Source organism: Humulus lupulus, chromosome X (assembly GCF_963169125.1).
Source record: "Humulus lupulus chromosome X, drHumLupu1.1, whole genome shotgun sequence".
Lineage (NCBI taxonomy): Eukaryota > Viridiplantae > Streptophyta > Magnoliopsida > Rosales > Cannabaceae > Humulus > Humulus lupulus.
Window position 1 is genome coordinate 46,329,502 of NC_084802.1, and position 16,654 is coordinate 46,346,155.

A 16,654-nucleotide genomic window follows, 5' to 3' on the forward strand; every position below is an offset into this window, starting at 1 on the left:
ACTTTATAAAATAAAGTGTCCATTGATATAATCATTACATACAAATTAACCCTCTAATAATGGTTCATAATTAATCGGGAATAAAATTACCGTTTTACCCTTTTAATTATATATTGTTTCCTTAAGTACCATTGACTTTACTAGTGAAGGTTAATTCATAACTAAATTATGAATTTGAGCTTAATAACCTTTCAGTCCCAAAAGTCAACCCTTAAGAGAACCATTATTCAATCTCTTACGAGAAGGTGTAGATTCCATATCTGAATACTATGTCCCCAGCCATTTACATTAATGAGTTCCCAAAATAAAAGTTTCTAGCCTGATCATTCTGACAGACCCTAACGAGTGAATTAAAGAACCCATATAACATAAACATGAGTTCATAGTAACTTCAATATTAAGATCTTTTTGTATATGATCATCAGTTGATATATTTAATTAATACTTTGAAACGGTATTTAACTAAGTATTAATAAACATATCTGGTCCAGTTCTATATATTCTCTAATATATAAAATACCTCCACTAAAGTGTCCTACGACACTAGTAATCCGGATCTAGATCACATGTATTCATAATACTAGTGGACCGTATTTGCAATAATTAATCTAAATATTCCTTAACTTTATTTTACTACGAACTATTCAAGTTCATTTATCTTAATCACAATCCTCCCGTACCAATACATGTTTGAGATCACATATATGAACTTAGGAATTTTTTTGATATTTACATAATATTATCACAGAATAATATAGTCCATAAAATATATGCATAACAAATTCAATTTATTTATTTATTTCTTAAAACAATGTCTACTAAATATGCTTTCAGGGCACAATTCCCAATAGAATTCAACCTGAGCTAACTCCCCAACACTTCTAGCTTCAACACCTCAGCAATCCTAGCCTTGAGTCCAGAAATCTCAGTGATTTCCCTTAGAGTTTCCAAAACCTCACCAAAGGGAGTGAGAGAGAAGGAAATGTGAGAGAGAGTGAGGGCTGAGAGGTTTATGTCTTTTGTTCTTTAGCTAATTCTAGAGTCTTGTTTTGGGCTTGAGTCTAACCTCAGTTGCCTAAGTCCAAAGCTATCTCTTGCCTCAAAATGACCAAAACGCCTCTTAGACCAACACTTTCCCTTTAACACCCCCAAGGGAAATACTGTCATTTGCCACATCCCGATAATTCCTCGAGCATTCCTATAAATCTCTATTTAATCCTAACATAACCAAATAATCACTAAATCACTACATGTTGCCCAGTAAATCCCGAACACGTGCTATGTTCCCAAAATATCCCTAGGCTCCCCCGAGCCTGGTATTCAACCCCGTCTTTCACTCACTAGGATCGCCTCTAGCCGAATACTACAAATATATCCACATAATAATGTGGTCTCAATCATTTACACACATATAACCACATTTATGCCATCAACGGGCCAAAATCACAAATATGCCCTATTTTAACAAGAACGGGCCCACATGCATATTTAATACTCATAAACATGCATATATATATTCATATTATCATATAAATCATGTATGACACGTAGTCACACATTTAATCATTTAATTTCACACATATATCCAATTAGGTCGTCCTGGCACACTAATCAAGGCACTAAGCCTTATTAGCATTTTTGGGACGTTACATAATGACACAAAGAATTTTATAGTGGTTCGGCCCCAAGAGTTGGTAATGACATACATCCACTTGCACTTTTATTTATCAGAAAAGCATAACACATAAGATCAAGAAGAAACAGAGTTCAACTGAGTTTCTTAAGCTTACAAAAAAATACACTTCAAAGGGTTTTGTTTGTAAAGTGCTTAGAAAAGAAATCTTTATCTCTTTCTCTCCTCTTTTTCACTTAGGGTTAATGATTGAATAAACCCCTTATTTATAGAGAGTCTTAATGGGCTATGGGCCCTTACAAGCAAATCTAGGTCATACACATGTAGGTGTGGGATCATTATATTCAATTACATATTCAAATAATAAAATTTAAATATCAGTTACATAAATATCTTGAAATATTTGGTAGTGTCTCGTGAAACCTGGATCTTTGGGTAAAGCGTATTGCTTATCAAGCAAGTCTTGTACTCCAAGCAGCTTCATTAGATGGCACTAATCTGCTCCATCATCGAGCAAGCTATTGGCTCTTTACGAAACAACCTGACATAGCCTCCCCAAGCAGCTACTACTTCCGACCAGCATCTAAATTCAATGTGGTATGATGCCACGTGTCTTCTTCGAAGCAGCCACATCATCCAATCAAAATTGGGTTAAACAAACTGATACAAGACAAATAGTATACAAAATAGTCGTCCAAAGCGACAAAATGATCATTAGTTCTAGATCCAAAAAATAAATCCCGAACGTGGTGATCGAGCAGGCCGCATATGTATACAACTCCCTCGAAGCTCTCCAACTCATGGCTGGTCTAATATCTCTTTACCCTTACCTGCATCATAGAGCATCCGTGAGCTGAGGCCCGGAAAGAAAACCCCACAAAGTATAACAGTAATCCAAATATTCAAAAGCAAGAAACACATATTTCACAGATATTAGATACACTCATTTCAATCATATAACATATAAACACGTTCACAGTTTACAAAAATATTTATTTTAATCATATAATCAATTACACGGCCCAAGAAAAACAGCCTTGTCGAATAGCCCAACCGAGCGAGATGCGACACAAGCATTCAGCTCACGGTTCGTGTTAGGCAAGTGGGGTTCGCACCCTCAAACTGAACTTTCCTTTACGATCTGCGTTCCACGCGCTTGCCGACCAGCCCCACGCTCAATGCGATGGTCGTTCGACCCCACGTTCAGCACGATGGTCGACCTGCCCCACGTTCATCACGATGGTCTAATATAGATTATACCACATATTCATAGATAATTCAATGCTAATGAGCATACCGACTGATTAGCTCTATGTGCATATACTAGTTTCTTACCTCAGGTCCTGTACAGAAGAAATAGAACGACCCTGAGCATGATCCTTCCCCGAGCCTAGCACTAAACCTAGTCTCAACCATAAACGGTACTCCCACTAAGGTCCAACTCCAAAAAATAAGACTCTGGAACCAATCTCATGCTCTCGGGACCTCCAATTCAACCAAACAGGTTGGTGGAACCGTCCCCCGAGACCCCGGACCAAAGCCCTAAAAATAGAAAATTTAAGGCCCTGAAAATGGCATAGTGCTGCCATCCTGGAGTCGCGGCGAGTCGAAATAGCACCCTCTCCCTAACCTGGTTTAGCGCCGCGGCGCTATTCATCTGGCGTCGTAGCAAGGCACTAAACCAGACCACCAATATAAATATTTCAGATCCTGATACATTTTTGGGGTGCTTGGATGTAGCGAATAAGGTGTAGTATGAGATACACCAAGAATTTCCCGTCTGATAAAAACATCCATCGGAACACGGATCTGATCCTTGTACCTTAATACACCCAACTCTGAAACAGTATAGTTCTTAGCCACTTCAGCCAAGACGTCCTCTCTATACCTCATCAACTAAAGATCATTCATCTGACATTCCTTAACTCTCTCTCCATAAGAGTAGACTGCAAGATAATGTTGACTAACTGGGTCACCACCAACTCAATTCCCACTAAAATCATATCCTCCGTTAATTCTTCGGGTATTTGCCTTTAACTGAATAATTGTCTCGGACCTTTCCGACTCAAAACATTTGCCACCACATTGGCTTTCCCTGGATGATGGAACATCTCACAGTCATAATCTTTCCCCAACTCCAGCCAATGCCTCTGTCTCATATTCAGATCCTTATGTGTGAAGAAGTACTTCAAACTCGTGTGATCAATGTAAATCTAACACTTCTCTCCATACAATTAGTGTCACCATATCTTTAGTGCAAATACCACTACTGCTAACCCCAAGTCATAAGTAGGGTATCGTTATTCTCATGTTTTTCTGACCATACAAACTTCAAATTCTTGCATGTCAACTCTATCAGTGGTGTAGCAATTCTTGAGAACCCTTCTACGAAACGTCGGTAATACCCTGCCACTCCAAGGAAAATTTTAACCTCATAAGCATTCCTTGGCCTTAGCCAATCGATAACTGCCTCAACTTTGGTCGTATCCACCTTAATCCCATCTTTTCTAACAATGTGACTGAGAAATGTCACCTGAGGTAACCAAAACTCAAACTTCTTGAACTTGGCATACAATTTGTGCTTCCTCGGTCTTTGTAATACTAACTAGAAATGTTGCTCATGCTCTGTCTCTGACTGAGAGCCAATTAGAATATCGTCGATGGAGATCATCACAAATTTGTCTGGATAATCCTTGAACATTCTGTTCATCAAATCCATGAAAGCTTGTACGAAAAGTTGCCTTCGGTATGTCTTCCTCCTTGATCCTCAGCTGGTACTGACTAGATCAAAGATCAATCTTCGAGCACACTATCTTGCCTTGCAACTGGTCAAATAAGTCCTTAGTCCTTGGCAGCGGATACTTATTCTTGATGGTCAACTTTTTCAACTCTCTCTATTCAACCCACATCGTCAGTGATCCATCCTTTTTCTTTACAAACAGAATTGGCATACCCCATGGCGAAAAGTTAGGCCTGATAAACCCCAAGTGTAGTATTTCCTGTAATTGTACCTTCAACTCTTTCAGTTCTACCGGAGTCATTCTGTGTGGTGCCATGAATATTGGTTTCATCCCCGGTGCCAATTCAATAACAAATTCCATCTCCCGGTGCAATAAAAATCCCGGTAGACCCTCGGGAAATCCATCTGAAAGCTCATTGGCCTATCTAGTTCCCGCTGGTCTAACTGACACAATCCTGGTGGTATCCACCACATTAACTAGGAATTCCATGAATGCAAACAAGTCCTCTCTATCAAATCAAAAGTCACCATTTTTCTCTTACAAACTATGGTTGTTCCATACTTGGCTAACCAGTCCATACTCAGAATCATATCAAAGTCTTCCATAACTAGTGCAATCGGAACCACTAATAACTCCCTACTTTCAATTGCCTTTGACCGAAATCTTCACAATAAAGGCAAAGGAAAATCTCCAAAATATTCTCCTTGATTTATCTTGTCATAAACTCTAATTAGCCAAATAATTATAAAATGATACTCTAACCCTGGCTCTTGCCCTATATAGCCAAAATTCACTAAGAAAAATGCTTGGGGAAAACTATTTATTATTTTTATTACCATTTAGCTAAATAATAAATAACTAAAGTGAGCTTTCTACCCTTAGGCTTAACCCTATATAGAATATTATAGGGTTTTATTTCCAAGTAATAAGACTAGTAAATAAGTATAATATCTCCAATTATATTTATTTAGCATCTAGACATTAATTAATTTATTTAGTCAAAGTAAAGTAAGTTATAATTCATGTATGTTCCACTCACATTCTATAAGTTAGAATAATACCAACTTTCTTAAGTATTATTTCAATCATAACATTTTATCCACACTTAGGTAAATAGCAAAAATAAATAAATAATAAATAGTTTTTTTTTAAAAAATAATAACATCGGGATATAGTTTGTAACTAACAAATCTTAAAACAAATCAATATAGTTTTAATTTTATATTTTACAATAATTATAATTCTGGAACTATAAACACTCAAAAATTTATTATAATTTTAATTTATGTATAATTTACAAATAAATCTTTATTATTATTATTACCAATTTTTATTGTAATGTAAAATCATCCAGCTTAATAAAAAGGTCTTTTTGCGTGTCGTATTTTATTGTTGGTCTATTTATGCTTACGTGTTGTGTCGTGTCAGATTTTTTGTTTAAAATGTAAGTCCATATTTTTTGTATTGTACTGTGTTCGTGCTCAATTTTTTTCATTTCGTGCTAATGGCATATTATATTGATAAGTCCGACTCACGGTTTATAATATGGTTATAAGACATCTTAAAATGACCAACATCTTATAACATATCACATCATAATTGATAGAAATTAATGACAATTTTTAATTTTATTAATTTAAACTAGAATATATAAAACTTAATATTAAATTATACTAATGATAGAGTGTTGGGCAGGTGGTACCCTTAGCAAATCTCGCAGTTATAACATTATTTCTGGTTGTTCAGCTTTCACCCGTATCAATATGCATGTGTGTGTCTTAATAAATAGTTTAATTGAATATATGCACGTGGCAAATTAAGGTATGTCATGAAAACGTGCCTGCCTTTTTCTTCTTTTACTCGTCTCCCTTGTTTTTGAAGTAAGTTAATAAATATAAGAGCATTTAGATTGGCTACAATAAAATAAATAATTGGCAGGAAAAGTCCAAAAAAAAATAAGGCTTAAAAAACAAGAAAAAGCATGGGATTGGGAACTAATTATTAATGACAAACAAGATTTAGCCTACGTCCTTATTAACACACTTCTTTATTATTTAGGAAACAAAACAAAACAAAATCCTGTTTGGTATGGTTCTTGCTCTATTTTGTTAGTACGTAAGAGTGATTACTTTATTTAATCAGACCTGTCGTGTTACAGACTTGTTTGAAAAGTTTAGTCAAAATCATCTAAAAATTCAAAATAAAAATTACTTCTCAGTTCATAAATATATATTTATAATTTAAAACACTTTAAATTTAGTCTATTTAATTTACTGTGTTTAGAGTTCTTGATAGCTAGTTAATTATCAATTTATTGAGCTGGTGTATGTAATGTACTCTCCCTTTTGTTTCAGTAGGCCTTCTTCGTTTTCTGGCTATTTACTTTTACAATATAAATATATTTCAATTCAAAGAGCAAAAAAAAAAAAACTAATGAATGAAGAAAGTGAAATAAAGGAGAAGGCATGCGCACATGCAAAACTTTTTTTTATTTTAAGTACAAAGATAATTTGGCTAAACATTTCACACTCACTAAGCTAAGTTGGTTCCCTTTGCTGGAAATAGAAGTCTTATTTATTTTTTATTTTTTTTAGTACATGAAGAATTGACATCTCTATATATAATATTTTTATATTTTTTTAAACTTGAATTTAGAACACTCTTATTAGATTTCCTATTCTATTATTTAAAATATATCTAAAAAAAACTCTACTTTTTTTATTATTATTTTACATCAAATTTTTGTTTTATACTATATAATAGTTTCTCTATTTTATCTTCATATTATTTAAATATTATATTTTTTTAATCTTTTTTATTCATTTTAAATATGAAATAATGAGAAGAGAATGAGATATAAGAGAGAAGTTAAATATTATTAAAATAATGTTTGAATAATGAATGAGATATTAGCAAGAGATAATATAAATATATATGACAAATACTTAGTCCAACAAGTGGGGCCCATTAAATTTGACAAACGTCAAGATGTCAGCTACTTTTGTGTATTTATTTTTTATATTGTTTTATCGCGGTTATATAAATATATTGTGAATAGTTTTATTGACGTGGTTGTTAAAGGTAAGGGTAATATAGTAATTTTACGTCTAAAAAAGTGTACATTTGAGGAGAATATGGTGATCTTGGTATTGATTTGGAACTTATTTACAATATTGGTAAAGTATCATTTTTGCCTCGGGTAAGTAATTTTGAAAGGGAAATTTGATTAATCATGCTTACATTAGCTTAATAATTAAAATTTGAACAAAAGTTAACCACCATATGAAACCAATGCTCATCTTTCATTTAATACCAAAAATACCCCTCTCATAACAAAATCTCATACCTTTCCTTTCTAAAATCTTGCAAGAAAGATACACATGGGTAAGTGATTTTCTTTGATTCTTGTTGTAGTTGATTGTTTTTATGATTTAGAATGCTGTTTAGATGTTGGATCTGTAGTTTGTTGGTATTTTTTGCTGTTTTTTGGGTGAAAATCTTGTTCTGTGAAAATCTGCGTTTTTTTTTTGTTCCTTGATTAAAAGCCCGATAGTGTCCGATAGAGGCCCGATTTGGGCACGATAGTTGTTGAGTTTCAAGGTTAAGGGTGAAGGTCCGATGGCAACCCGATGGTTACTCGATATGTTTTGTTACCCGATGGTCATTCAGGTCTGATGGCTACCCGATGGTTGCCCGATAATTATTTTGAATATATACGCCCTTTAAGTACGATAGTAGTCCGATATATGCCCGATTGTTGGTATTAAGTTACTGCGGACCTAATAGTACGATGGTACACGATGGTACCTATACGTGCCCGATACATGCCCGATCGTACGATGGTACACGATAGTACACGATGGTACACGATAGTGATAAAAACATAAATAAAAACTGTAACTTTTCCCCTGCCCATTTCCCGTTCCCTCTCTCTGCCAAAACTTCACTCCCACAAAACCATCGAGCAACCCATAACTACCCTCACCCGACGCATCTCTCTCCCTCACCCACCCTCACCCGACGGTCTGAAAAACCCCCACCACCCGACGAAGGAAAACCCAGACCACCGGAGACCAAGCCTCACCGGAGACGAAGACGAAGGAAAACTCAAACCCCGAAGAAAAACCGACACCCCATTACGCAAAAATGTCTAGGGTATGTGTTTTTTTCAATTTCTTTTCCATTGGAAAATGTTATAGTATGTATTATTGAATCTGACTGTGTGAAATCTGGTAAACCGTAAAATTTTGAAAAAAAATTCTGGGTTTTTTAGAGGTACGATAATGGGTCGATAGGGGTACGATAGTATTTGTGTTTTCTCATAACTTCAGGTTGAAGATGATTGTACGATAGGGGTACGATAGTGGTTCGATAGGGGTACGATAGTTTTGTGTTTTCTGATAACTTGAGGTTGAGGATGAAGGTACGATAGGGTACGATATTGGGTACGATGTGTGCCCGATATTGGGAACAAATTGTTGTGTTGTTATAATCCGATGGTGTACGATGTGAGGTACGATAGTGAACGATAATGTTATAGTTCCAGTTTTTATTTTTTTTTTCATTGGTGTCCGATATGGTGCGATAGTGTCCGATAGTTGCTCGATAGTAGATTGCAGAATATAAAATTTGATGTTTTTTTTTTGTTATTCTATTTAATTGGGTATTTATTTGTTTTATGCAGAACTTAAGACCTCCACAACTGATAGTTCCAGTAGAGGAACATTTTACGGGACGTATCACTTGGCGCGACAGTTGGTACTTTCCAAAGATTAAAGCAAAATTTATACAGTGTGGTTTATTGGATAGGGTGAAGGAATCCCCTTTCAAACAGTTCTTCATGGCAGAACCATTAAATTTTTCTGGTGTCTTAGTCCATCAGCTGTTGTTGCACAAATTCAGAGGGGAGAAGACTGACGAAGTCCAGTTTTATATTGGGAAAAAACGATGTAGATTTAGCCAATTGGAGTTCGCTTTAGTTACTGGTTTAAATTTCGAGGCCGGACCGTCTGAAGCTGAGATTAAAGCGAAGACCACTTCGGATCGGTTGATTCTTGAGTACTTCAATGGTCATTCCCCAGTGAGCATAGGGCAACTGCGCAGAACTTTTGAGAGTTGTCAAATAGTTGATGATGTGTACAAGATGAGTTTGTGTTTATTAGTAGAGGGTGTTTTGAAAGGTCGTGAGGAGAAGTTGATGGTTTGGACTGACATGCTGAAGATGGTAGATGACGTTGAATTCTTTTTCCAGTACCCGTGGGGGAAGATATCATACCAGAAGTTGTTACAAACTTGTCAAAAAGACTTTGTAGAAATAAAGAAGCATTTACAGAAGAAGATTGAGAAAGGAAAGACTCAAAAGGAGGCCAAGTACTCTATTTATGGGTATGCTGCAGCATTACAGTATTGGGCTTTTGAGTCCATCATTGAGTTGGGTCAGGATTATGCTGTGAGATTGGGCCAAGGCATTCCAAGAATGATCAACTGGCAGAGCAAGGAGAAAGTAGAGATACACAAAGAGCAACTTATTAAGTTGTTTTCCAAAAAGGTGAGCTTTTACTTTACTTTTTAAATATTTTGAATGTTCTATATTTTGTTCTAGATATGCTGTGAGATTGGGCCAAGGCATTCCAAGAATGATCAACTGGCAGAGCAAGGAGAAAGTAGAGATACACAAAGAGCAACTTATTAAGTTGTTTTCCAAAAAGGTGAGCTTTTACTTTACTTTTTAAATATTTTGAATGTTCTATATTTTGTTCTAGATATGAAATTCTATGGGTATTGCACGATAGGAATACGATAGGGTACGATTTGAGTATGATTGTGGGGTTATTTTGTGGTTTTTTGTCAACTGTTTGAAAACTGGCTAAGGGGTACGATTTGGTACGATGATGGTCCGATGGGGGTACGATATGTATTCTGTATTCTTTATTAAAGTAGTTGTATAGGTACGATAATGGTACGATGTAGTACGATGATGGTACGATAGTTAGTAAGTAATTCTCACTTACGGGTACGATATTGTTATGTTATGGGTACGATATTGGTACGATATTTGCATGATATGGGTACGATATGGTACGATTGGGGTACGATAGGTTACCATTGTTCATCGATGACAATTACTTATTTTTTATATTGTTTTACTTTCCAATCTAAATATTCATTGTTTTTTGTAGCAGTTGGCAGTATACCCCTACCTGTGTGCCCGACCTACTAAAGAACAGTATGTGAGGACCCTTACAGACAATGAAGCCCCATTGTATGTGGACATGGGGTTAGAGGAACTAGAGGTGGGTGCCGATGGACAGCCTACACAGGAAGCCTTACAGAGCCAGGCTGAAAAGCTTGCTGAAAAGTTAGCTGAGCAAGCAGAAGCAGCAAATATTTTTAAGGAGGTTTCACCACCTCCAGCACCTGAGGCACCTGAGGTTCCCCCATCAGCACCTCATGCCAGCACCTCCTCCCAAGCTGAGCAACCAGGCTACTCTATGATTTTGGCCAGGTTGGAAAAGGTTGAAGGGCAACAAAGTGCCCTTATTAAAGGTCAGTCCGAGATCTTGGGTCAATTGCAGAAGCTGATGACAATGATGGAAGATCTTAGTAGGCCAGCTCCAGATCCACACCCTCAGTCCACTGAAGAAGGCCCTCAGTCTCCTGTAGATGAAGACATTCTCCCTAACGATTACAGACCTGATGATGTAGATGATCACATTTTTCGCACACCAGAGGATATGCAAATTACTGTAATCGGAGATACTGAAGATTCTGAGGTACAATTCTTAGACATAGCTCCACCAGCACCGAAGAAGAGGAGAGAAAGAAAGAGGCCTAGGTGGTTCGATGAGTACACTGCAATGAAGAAAAAGAATAAGAAAACGAAGACAGCAGTGAATGTGGATCCATTGAGGGTTGTTGATGGAAAATTACTTATGACCTTTCACAAGTGGTTGCTTGGCACTATTGGGAATAAATATCCGAGGGAATGCTTCTCAGGGAAACATGATGCTGCTTGGTTCCTGAAACTGCATACTCCGAGGACATGGCTTTCTGACTCTGTAAGTTTTCTATAACTTCATAATTAAAAAATGTTGAAAATTTATTTAAATGTTTCTATATGTAGTGGTACGATATAGGTACGATGAGTGTACGATGGTAGTACGATATTTATAAGTGTCAAATTATAAACTGTTTATATTGTCAATGGTACGATGGTGGTACGACACTAGCACGATATGGGTACGATATAATTTGTTAGTAGTTACTATTAACATCGTAATTTTAGAATTTGTAGTGGGACGATATAGGTACGATGGTAGTACGATAATAGTTAGTTTCTATATGTTAACTTACTTTGTCAATGGTACGATGCTGGTACGACATTGGGACGCTAGTGGGTACGATGGTGTATACTACCGTAGTTTTTGCCATAAAGTTACGATGATGGTACGACATTAGCACGATATGGGTACGATAGAAGGTTTTATTGTTGTTATTTAGTTACTATATATTCATGTACGATTAGGGTACGATTATGGTACGATTGGGGTACGATAGTGACTATATTCATGTTTGATAGTTTTTTGTTTATTTATTTTGGTACGATAATGTGGTTACTGACTTAATTTTCCTTTAATGTAGCATTTAGATGCAGCATTCCATCTCATGAGGAGGCGTCTAGAATTTTATCCTAACGTGTACCCTCAGAACTGTGTTGTTATGCCTACAATTTTTCCCGAATCATTGAAGGCTCGGTGGGACGCTTTTCCAGGTTCTGACTACTCTAGCTTTAGTTGGGATGACAGTATATTGGACCTGGTTAGGGGTGATGCAGTCCAGTTCTTACCGAGTTGGCAGAACAAGGAGTTCATTTATTTTGCCCTCTTCTTGAAAGACCAATTGCATTGGGTAGCTGTAGAGGCAGACCTGAATGGGTGGATGCTCAACATCTTTGATTCCAGTATTGGATCAATTTCCGAAAACGATTTGATCAGCTTGATGGTTGACTGGTGTACCATTTTCCCGTCGGTCTTGCGACAGTCCGGTTTATTTGAGAACCATGACGTTATACTCGCACCTCAGTTGACAGCATCAGAGAGCCAGGTCAGACCCTTCGATTGGAAACTCACTCCACGTGAATTCGTACCGCAAACAAAATCCAAGTGAACTTTATTAAATATCACATATTAATTATTATTTCTTAATTACAAAACTTTATTAAATTATTGTTTATTTTCTAATGCAGTGGCGATTGCGGATGTTACGTAATTGAGCATATTGAACATAAGCTTCTACAACTACCATTTGATAATGTAACTGACAATAATATGAAACTTTTTAGGCAAAGGTGGTGTGTAGACTTATTCTACCGAACCTTATGTTGAACAGTCTTAATTTTTTTGAATTGTATAATTTTTTTGATTGCTCTTTTTGTAATTACTACATTTTAATGTGTTTAATCTTTGCATCGTACTATCATCGATCACTATCGTACTCTATCGTACCCTCACATGTCTCACAAATTTCACGAAACTGTCCTGAAACCATACCATCGTACCACTATCGTACCCTAATGTCGTACATTAACTATCGTACTACATCGAGCAACGTCGTACCATATTGTAAGATACATTTAAATAATCATACAACAAACGATATCGTGCATTGTCGTACCGGCATCGTGCACTATCGGACCAACACTGGATTATTACATATTTAAGAGTTTCATAATGGAGAAAAAAACAGAAAAAAAACCTGCAAAATCCAGCACATAACAAATATTACTAGTTCAAACAGAAATAAAACATAATAGGTCAACTAGAATACAAACAAAACAATTTAACCTCGGTACTTGCAAGACGCTTTGTTGTGCCCTTTACCACCACACTTGCTACAACATCGTTGTATCACAACCTTGTCTCCATTAGAAGGATATCGATTTTTCCTAATTCGTCCGACCTTTTGCTTCTTCTGTCGGCCTACAGGTTTCTTCTCAATCGGTACTCCAACTTGGATGTTCTTAATGTCTTCAGGCAATTCCCAATCATCCTCATCACCAACTGGCATAATTGTCCCCTCATATGTGCTCTTCCAACACTCTCTTGTGTAATATTGAGAGCACAATGCGTACATGCTAATATTTCGTTCTTGAGCAGCAGCACATGCATGTGGACAAGGAATCTTCATGATTTGGAATAGGCCGCAACTGCATGTTCGTGCCTCCAAATCAACTATACCACTGCTCTGAACTGTTCCTTCGGGGTGGACATTAAATGTATAAGGTCCAGCTCTATCGACGCTTAAGAACCGAGATTTCTCAAATTGACATGACAAGTCCCCCTCCATAACTGCCGATAGAGACGTGCTACACTTTTCAGCGTTTTCCTTTCGAGTAGCAAACCATGTTTGAATAGTAAACCTGATGAATTCAACAAATGCAGTGATCGGGAAGGCTCTTGCGTCCTTAGTTTTGCTATTGAAACTTTCAGCCCAATTACTTGTCATTACATTGTAACGGTCCCCTGGAAAGTACGCACGAACCCATCTTTCAAATCCAATGCCCTCAAGATATAGTGCAACTCGAACATCCATTGTTTTTATCTTCTCAAATTCTCTTTCAAAATCTGTCTTCTTATACGAGTATGCACAACTGTAAATATGATCCGTGAAGCAATCAGTCTTGAACTTGCTAGCCACGTTCATAATAATGTGGTGGTAGCATGCGCCGTGGGGTGCATCAGGGAAGACAAGTTCCAAAGCATGAACAATGCTTTGATGCCTATCCGATACGAATGCTAAGTTCTCAACATCACCAATCGCTTGTTTCAACTTCCTCATGAAATAGGTCCAAGAGTCGTGGTTCTCACTGTCAACTATTGCAAAAGCAATCGGAAATATGTGGCTGTCTGAATCCAATGCCACGGCACACAACATTTGGCCACCATACCTAGTTTTCAAGAAGGACCCATCAATACATATAACAGGTCGACAAAACTTGAATCCCCGCCTACAAGCACCTAGAGAAAAAAAGCAATACTTGAAGCGATCCTCGTCTACCTTGAAATCAATAATGGAATCGGGATTGTTCAACTGCAGCATGTGCAAGTACCCAGGTAACTTCGAATATGAAGCTTCAGGCGTACCCCTATGTGGAGTGCCTTCTCTCTGCATCTCCAAGCCTTCTCATAACTCATTTCGATCCTGAAAGAATTCTTCATATCTTCTCTTATTTTGGAGGCTAAATAATCTGAACCATTAACTGAGAATTTATCCTTGACCAGTTCGGCAACTACCAAAGGTGATGCTTGACGGTTATCTTTTTTTCGAACATTGAGGGAACATGTGTGTACATTTTCAAATGCTGTCACCTCGAACATGTTAGAAAGTTGTTTCTTCTTCCCTCTTAACCTCCACCCACAATCAGGATCCTTGCATATAATGTACCAAACATCAGTACCAGACGTCTTAACTATAAAGTCAAATCCCTTCTTCATTGCAAACAAGCCAGCAACCTTCTTTAAATGTTCCTTGTCTCTGAAAAACTTTCCTAAATGAATCTCCCCGCCCAATGTGCCACCCATAGATATATAGTGACTATTATCCTCAATGTCTTCTCTTGTAAACATCTGAGCTTTGAATTTACTATAATATGTCGAAGAAGAGAGTGGATCACTAAATTCTCTAGCATCATTTGTTCCGTCTGGACGACTACTACTAGTACCAGGTGTTTGGCGATCTTCTCTACGGGGTCTACTTCTACATGTTGTTTGCCTCGGTATTTGGTACGACAATGGACTCAAGCTCAAAGCTTGAGAACGGACCTCTGTTTCTTGGTTGTCTCTTACATCATCATTGCAATCAAAATCATCTTCAGGGTCAGGACAATCAGGAAAATCATCATGAAATGGCATCTGTGCTACATGATCAACTGTCGGTATGAAAGGGTTTGATTCAGGTACAGCAGTGGCTACCAGCACCTCCGGATTTGTTTCTGGAACATAAGTCCCAACCTCATTACGAGTATCCTTAACAGTACTTGGTCGAGGATTACGATCAACAATGATATCTTCTCCACCAAAGTCACAAAAAGGGGAACAAATTCATCTGGCTTCTTCAAAAGCATTGACAAATATAAGCTTACACCCTTGTCATTCCTTATAAGTTCAGGCCGATACATTATCCCTTTCATGTACTTATAATTCACTTCTAATTTCAGGTCATACTGCACTTTGTCAACCTCCAGCTCTGAGTACAAAAGTTCAACAAGTTGTGAGTAAGTTATGTTCTTCTCCAACTCGAACGTTAAATTTTCGGCTCCATTAAAAACCCAATCTCTACCTTCACGCTCCCAAACACCATTATACATCAAGTACGCGAACAAAGTTGACCCTATCATGTACAAAGAAAAAAAAATCAGTAAATGGCAACAAAATGTCGAAATTTAGTTCGACATTTTTTATCATCGTACCAGTATCGGGCCATATCGGGCGGTATCGGGCAATGGTTTATTTATGTTTTTGATCACTTAAAACACTAATATCAGGCCAGTATCGGGTACCATCGTGTACCATCGTACTATTAGGTCCGCAGTAGCTTAAAAACAAAAATCGGGCATATATCGGACTATTATCGATCCATTATCGTACTTAAAGGGCGTATAGATTCAAACTAATAATTGGGCAACCATCGGGTAGCCATCGGACCTTTATGACCATCGGGTAACCAAAATTATCGAGCAACCATCGGGTTGCCATCGGAACTTCGTCCCTAACCTTGAAACTCAACAACTATCGTGCCCATATCGGGCATCTATCGGACACTATCAGGCATTTTAGAAAAAACTCAGGGAACCCAAAAAAAACGCAGATTTTCATAGAACACGATTTTCACCCAAAAAACAGCAAAAAATACCAACAAACTACAGATCCAACATCTAAACAACAATCTAAACCATAAAAACAACCAACAACAACAAGGATCAAAGAAAATCACTTACCCATTTAATCTCTTCACTATGAGCAAAAATAACACAAAGCTTAGTGTTTCTCCTCAAACAATCCTCAATGTCCGAATGTGTATCTTTCTTGCAAGATTTTAGTATGGAAATCTTGTGTGTAGAACTTATGGTGAAGAGAGAGTGAGAGAAGAATGTATGGTGAAGAGAGGTAGAGAGGAAGAGGGAGAATAGAGAGGAAATATGTTATGAGAAGGGTATTTTTGGTATTAAATGAAAGATGAGCATTGGTTTCATATGGTAGTTAACTTTTGTTCAAATTTTAAT

The 16,654-nt window shown here is 37.0% G+C and overlaps 1 protein-coding gene across 1 annotated transcript; it reads left to right on the top strand.

Annotated features, from left to right (window-relative positions):
- The first annotated feature begins 8,453 nt into the window (after positions 1–8,453).
- On the top strand, positions 8,454–15,313 carry LOC133805780 (uncharacterized). The gene is made up of 6 exons (XM_062243935.1): positions 8,454–8,529; positions 9,059–9,624; positions 9,977–10,082; positions 10,554–10,651; positions 11,066–11,147; positions 15,248–15,313. Exons 1-6 carry the CDS (start codon positions 8,521–8,523, stop codon positions 15,311–15,313), a joined length of 927 nt encoding a protein of 308 aa, XP_062099919.1. The 5' UTR covers positions 8,454–8,520.
- Positions 15,314–16,654: the final 1,341 nt, after the last annotated feature.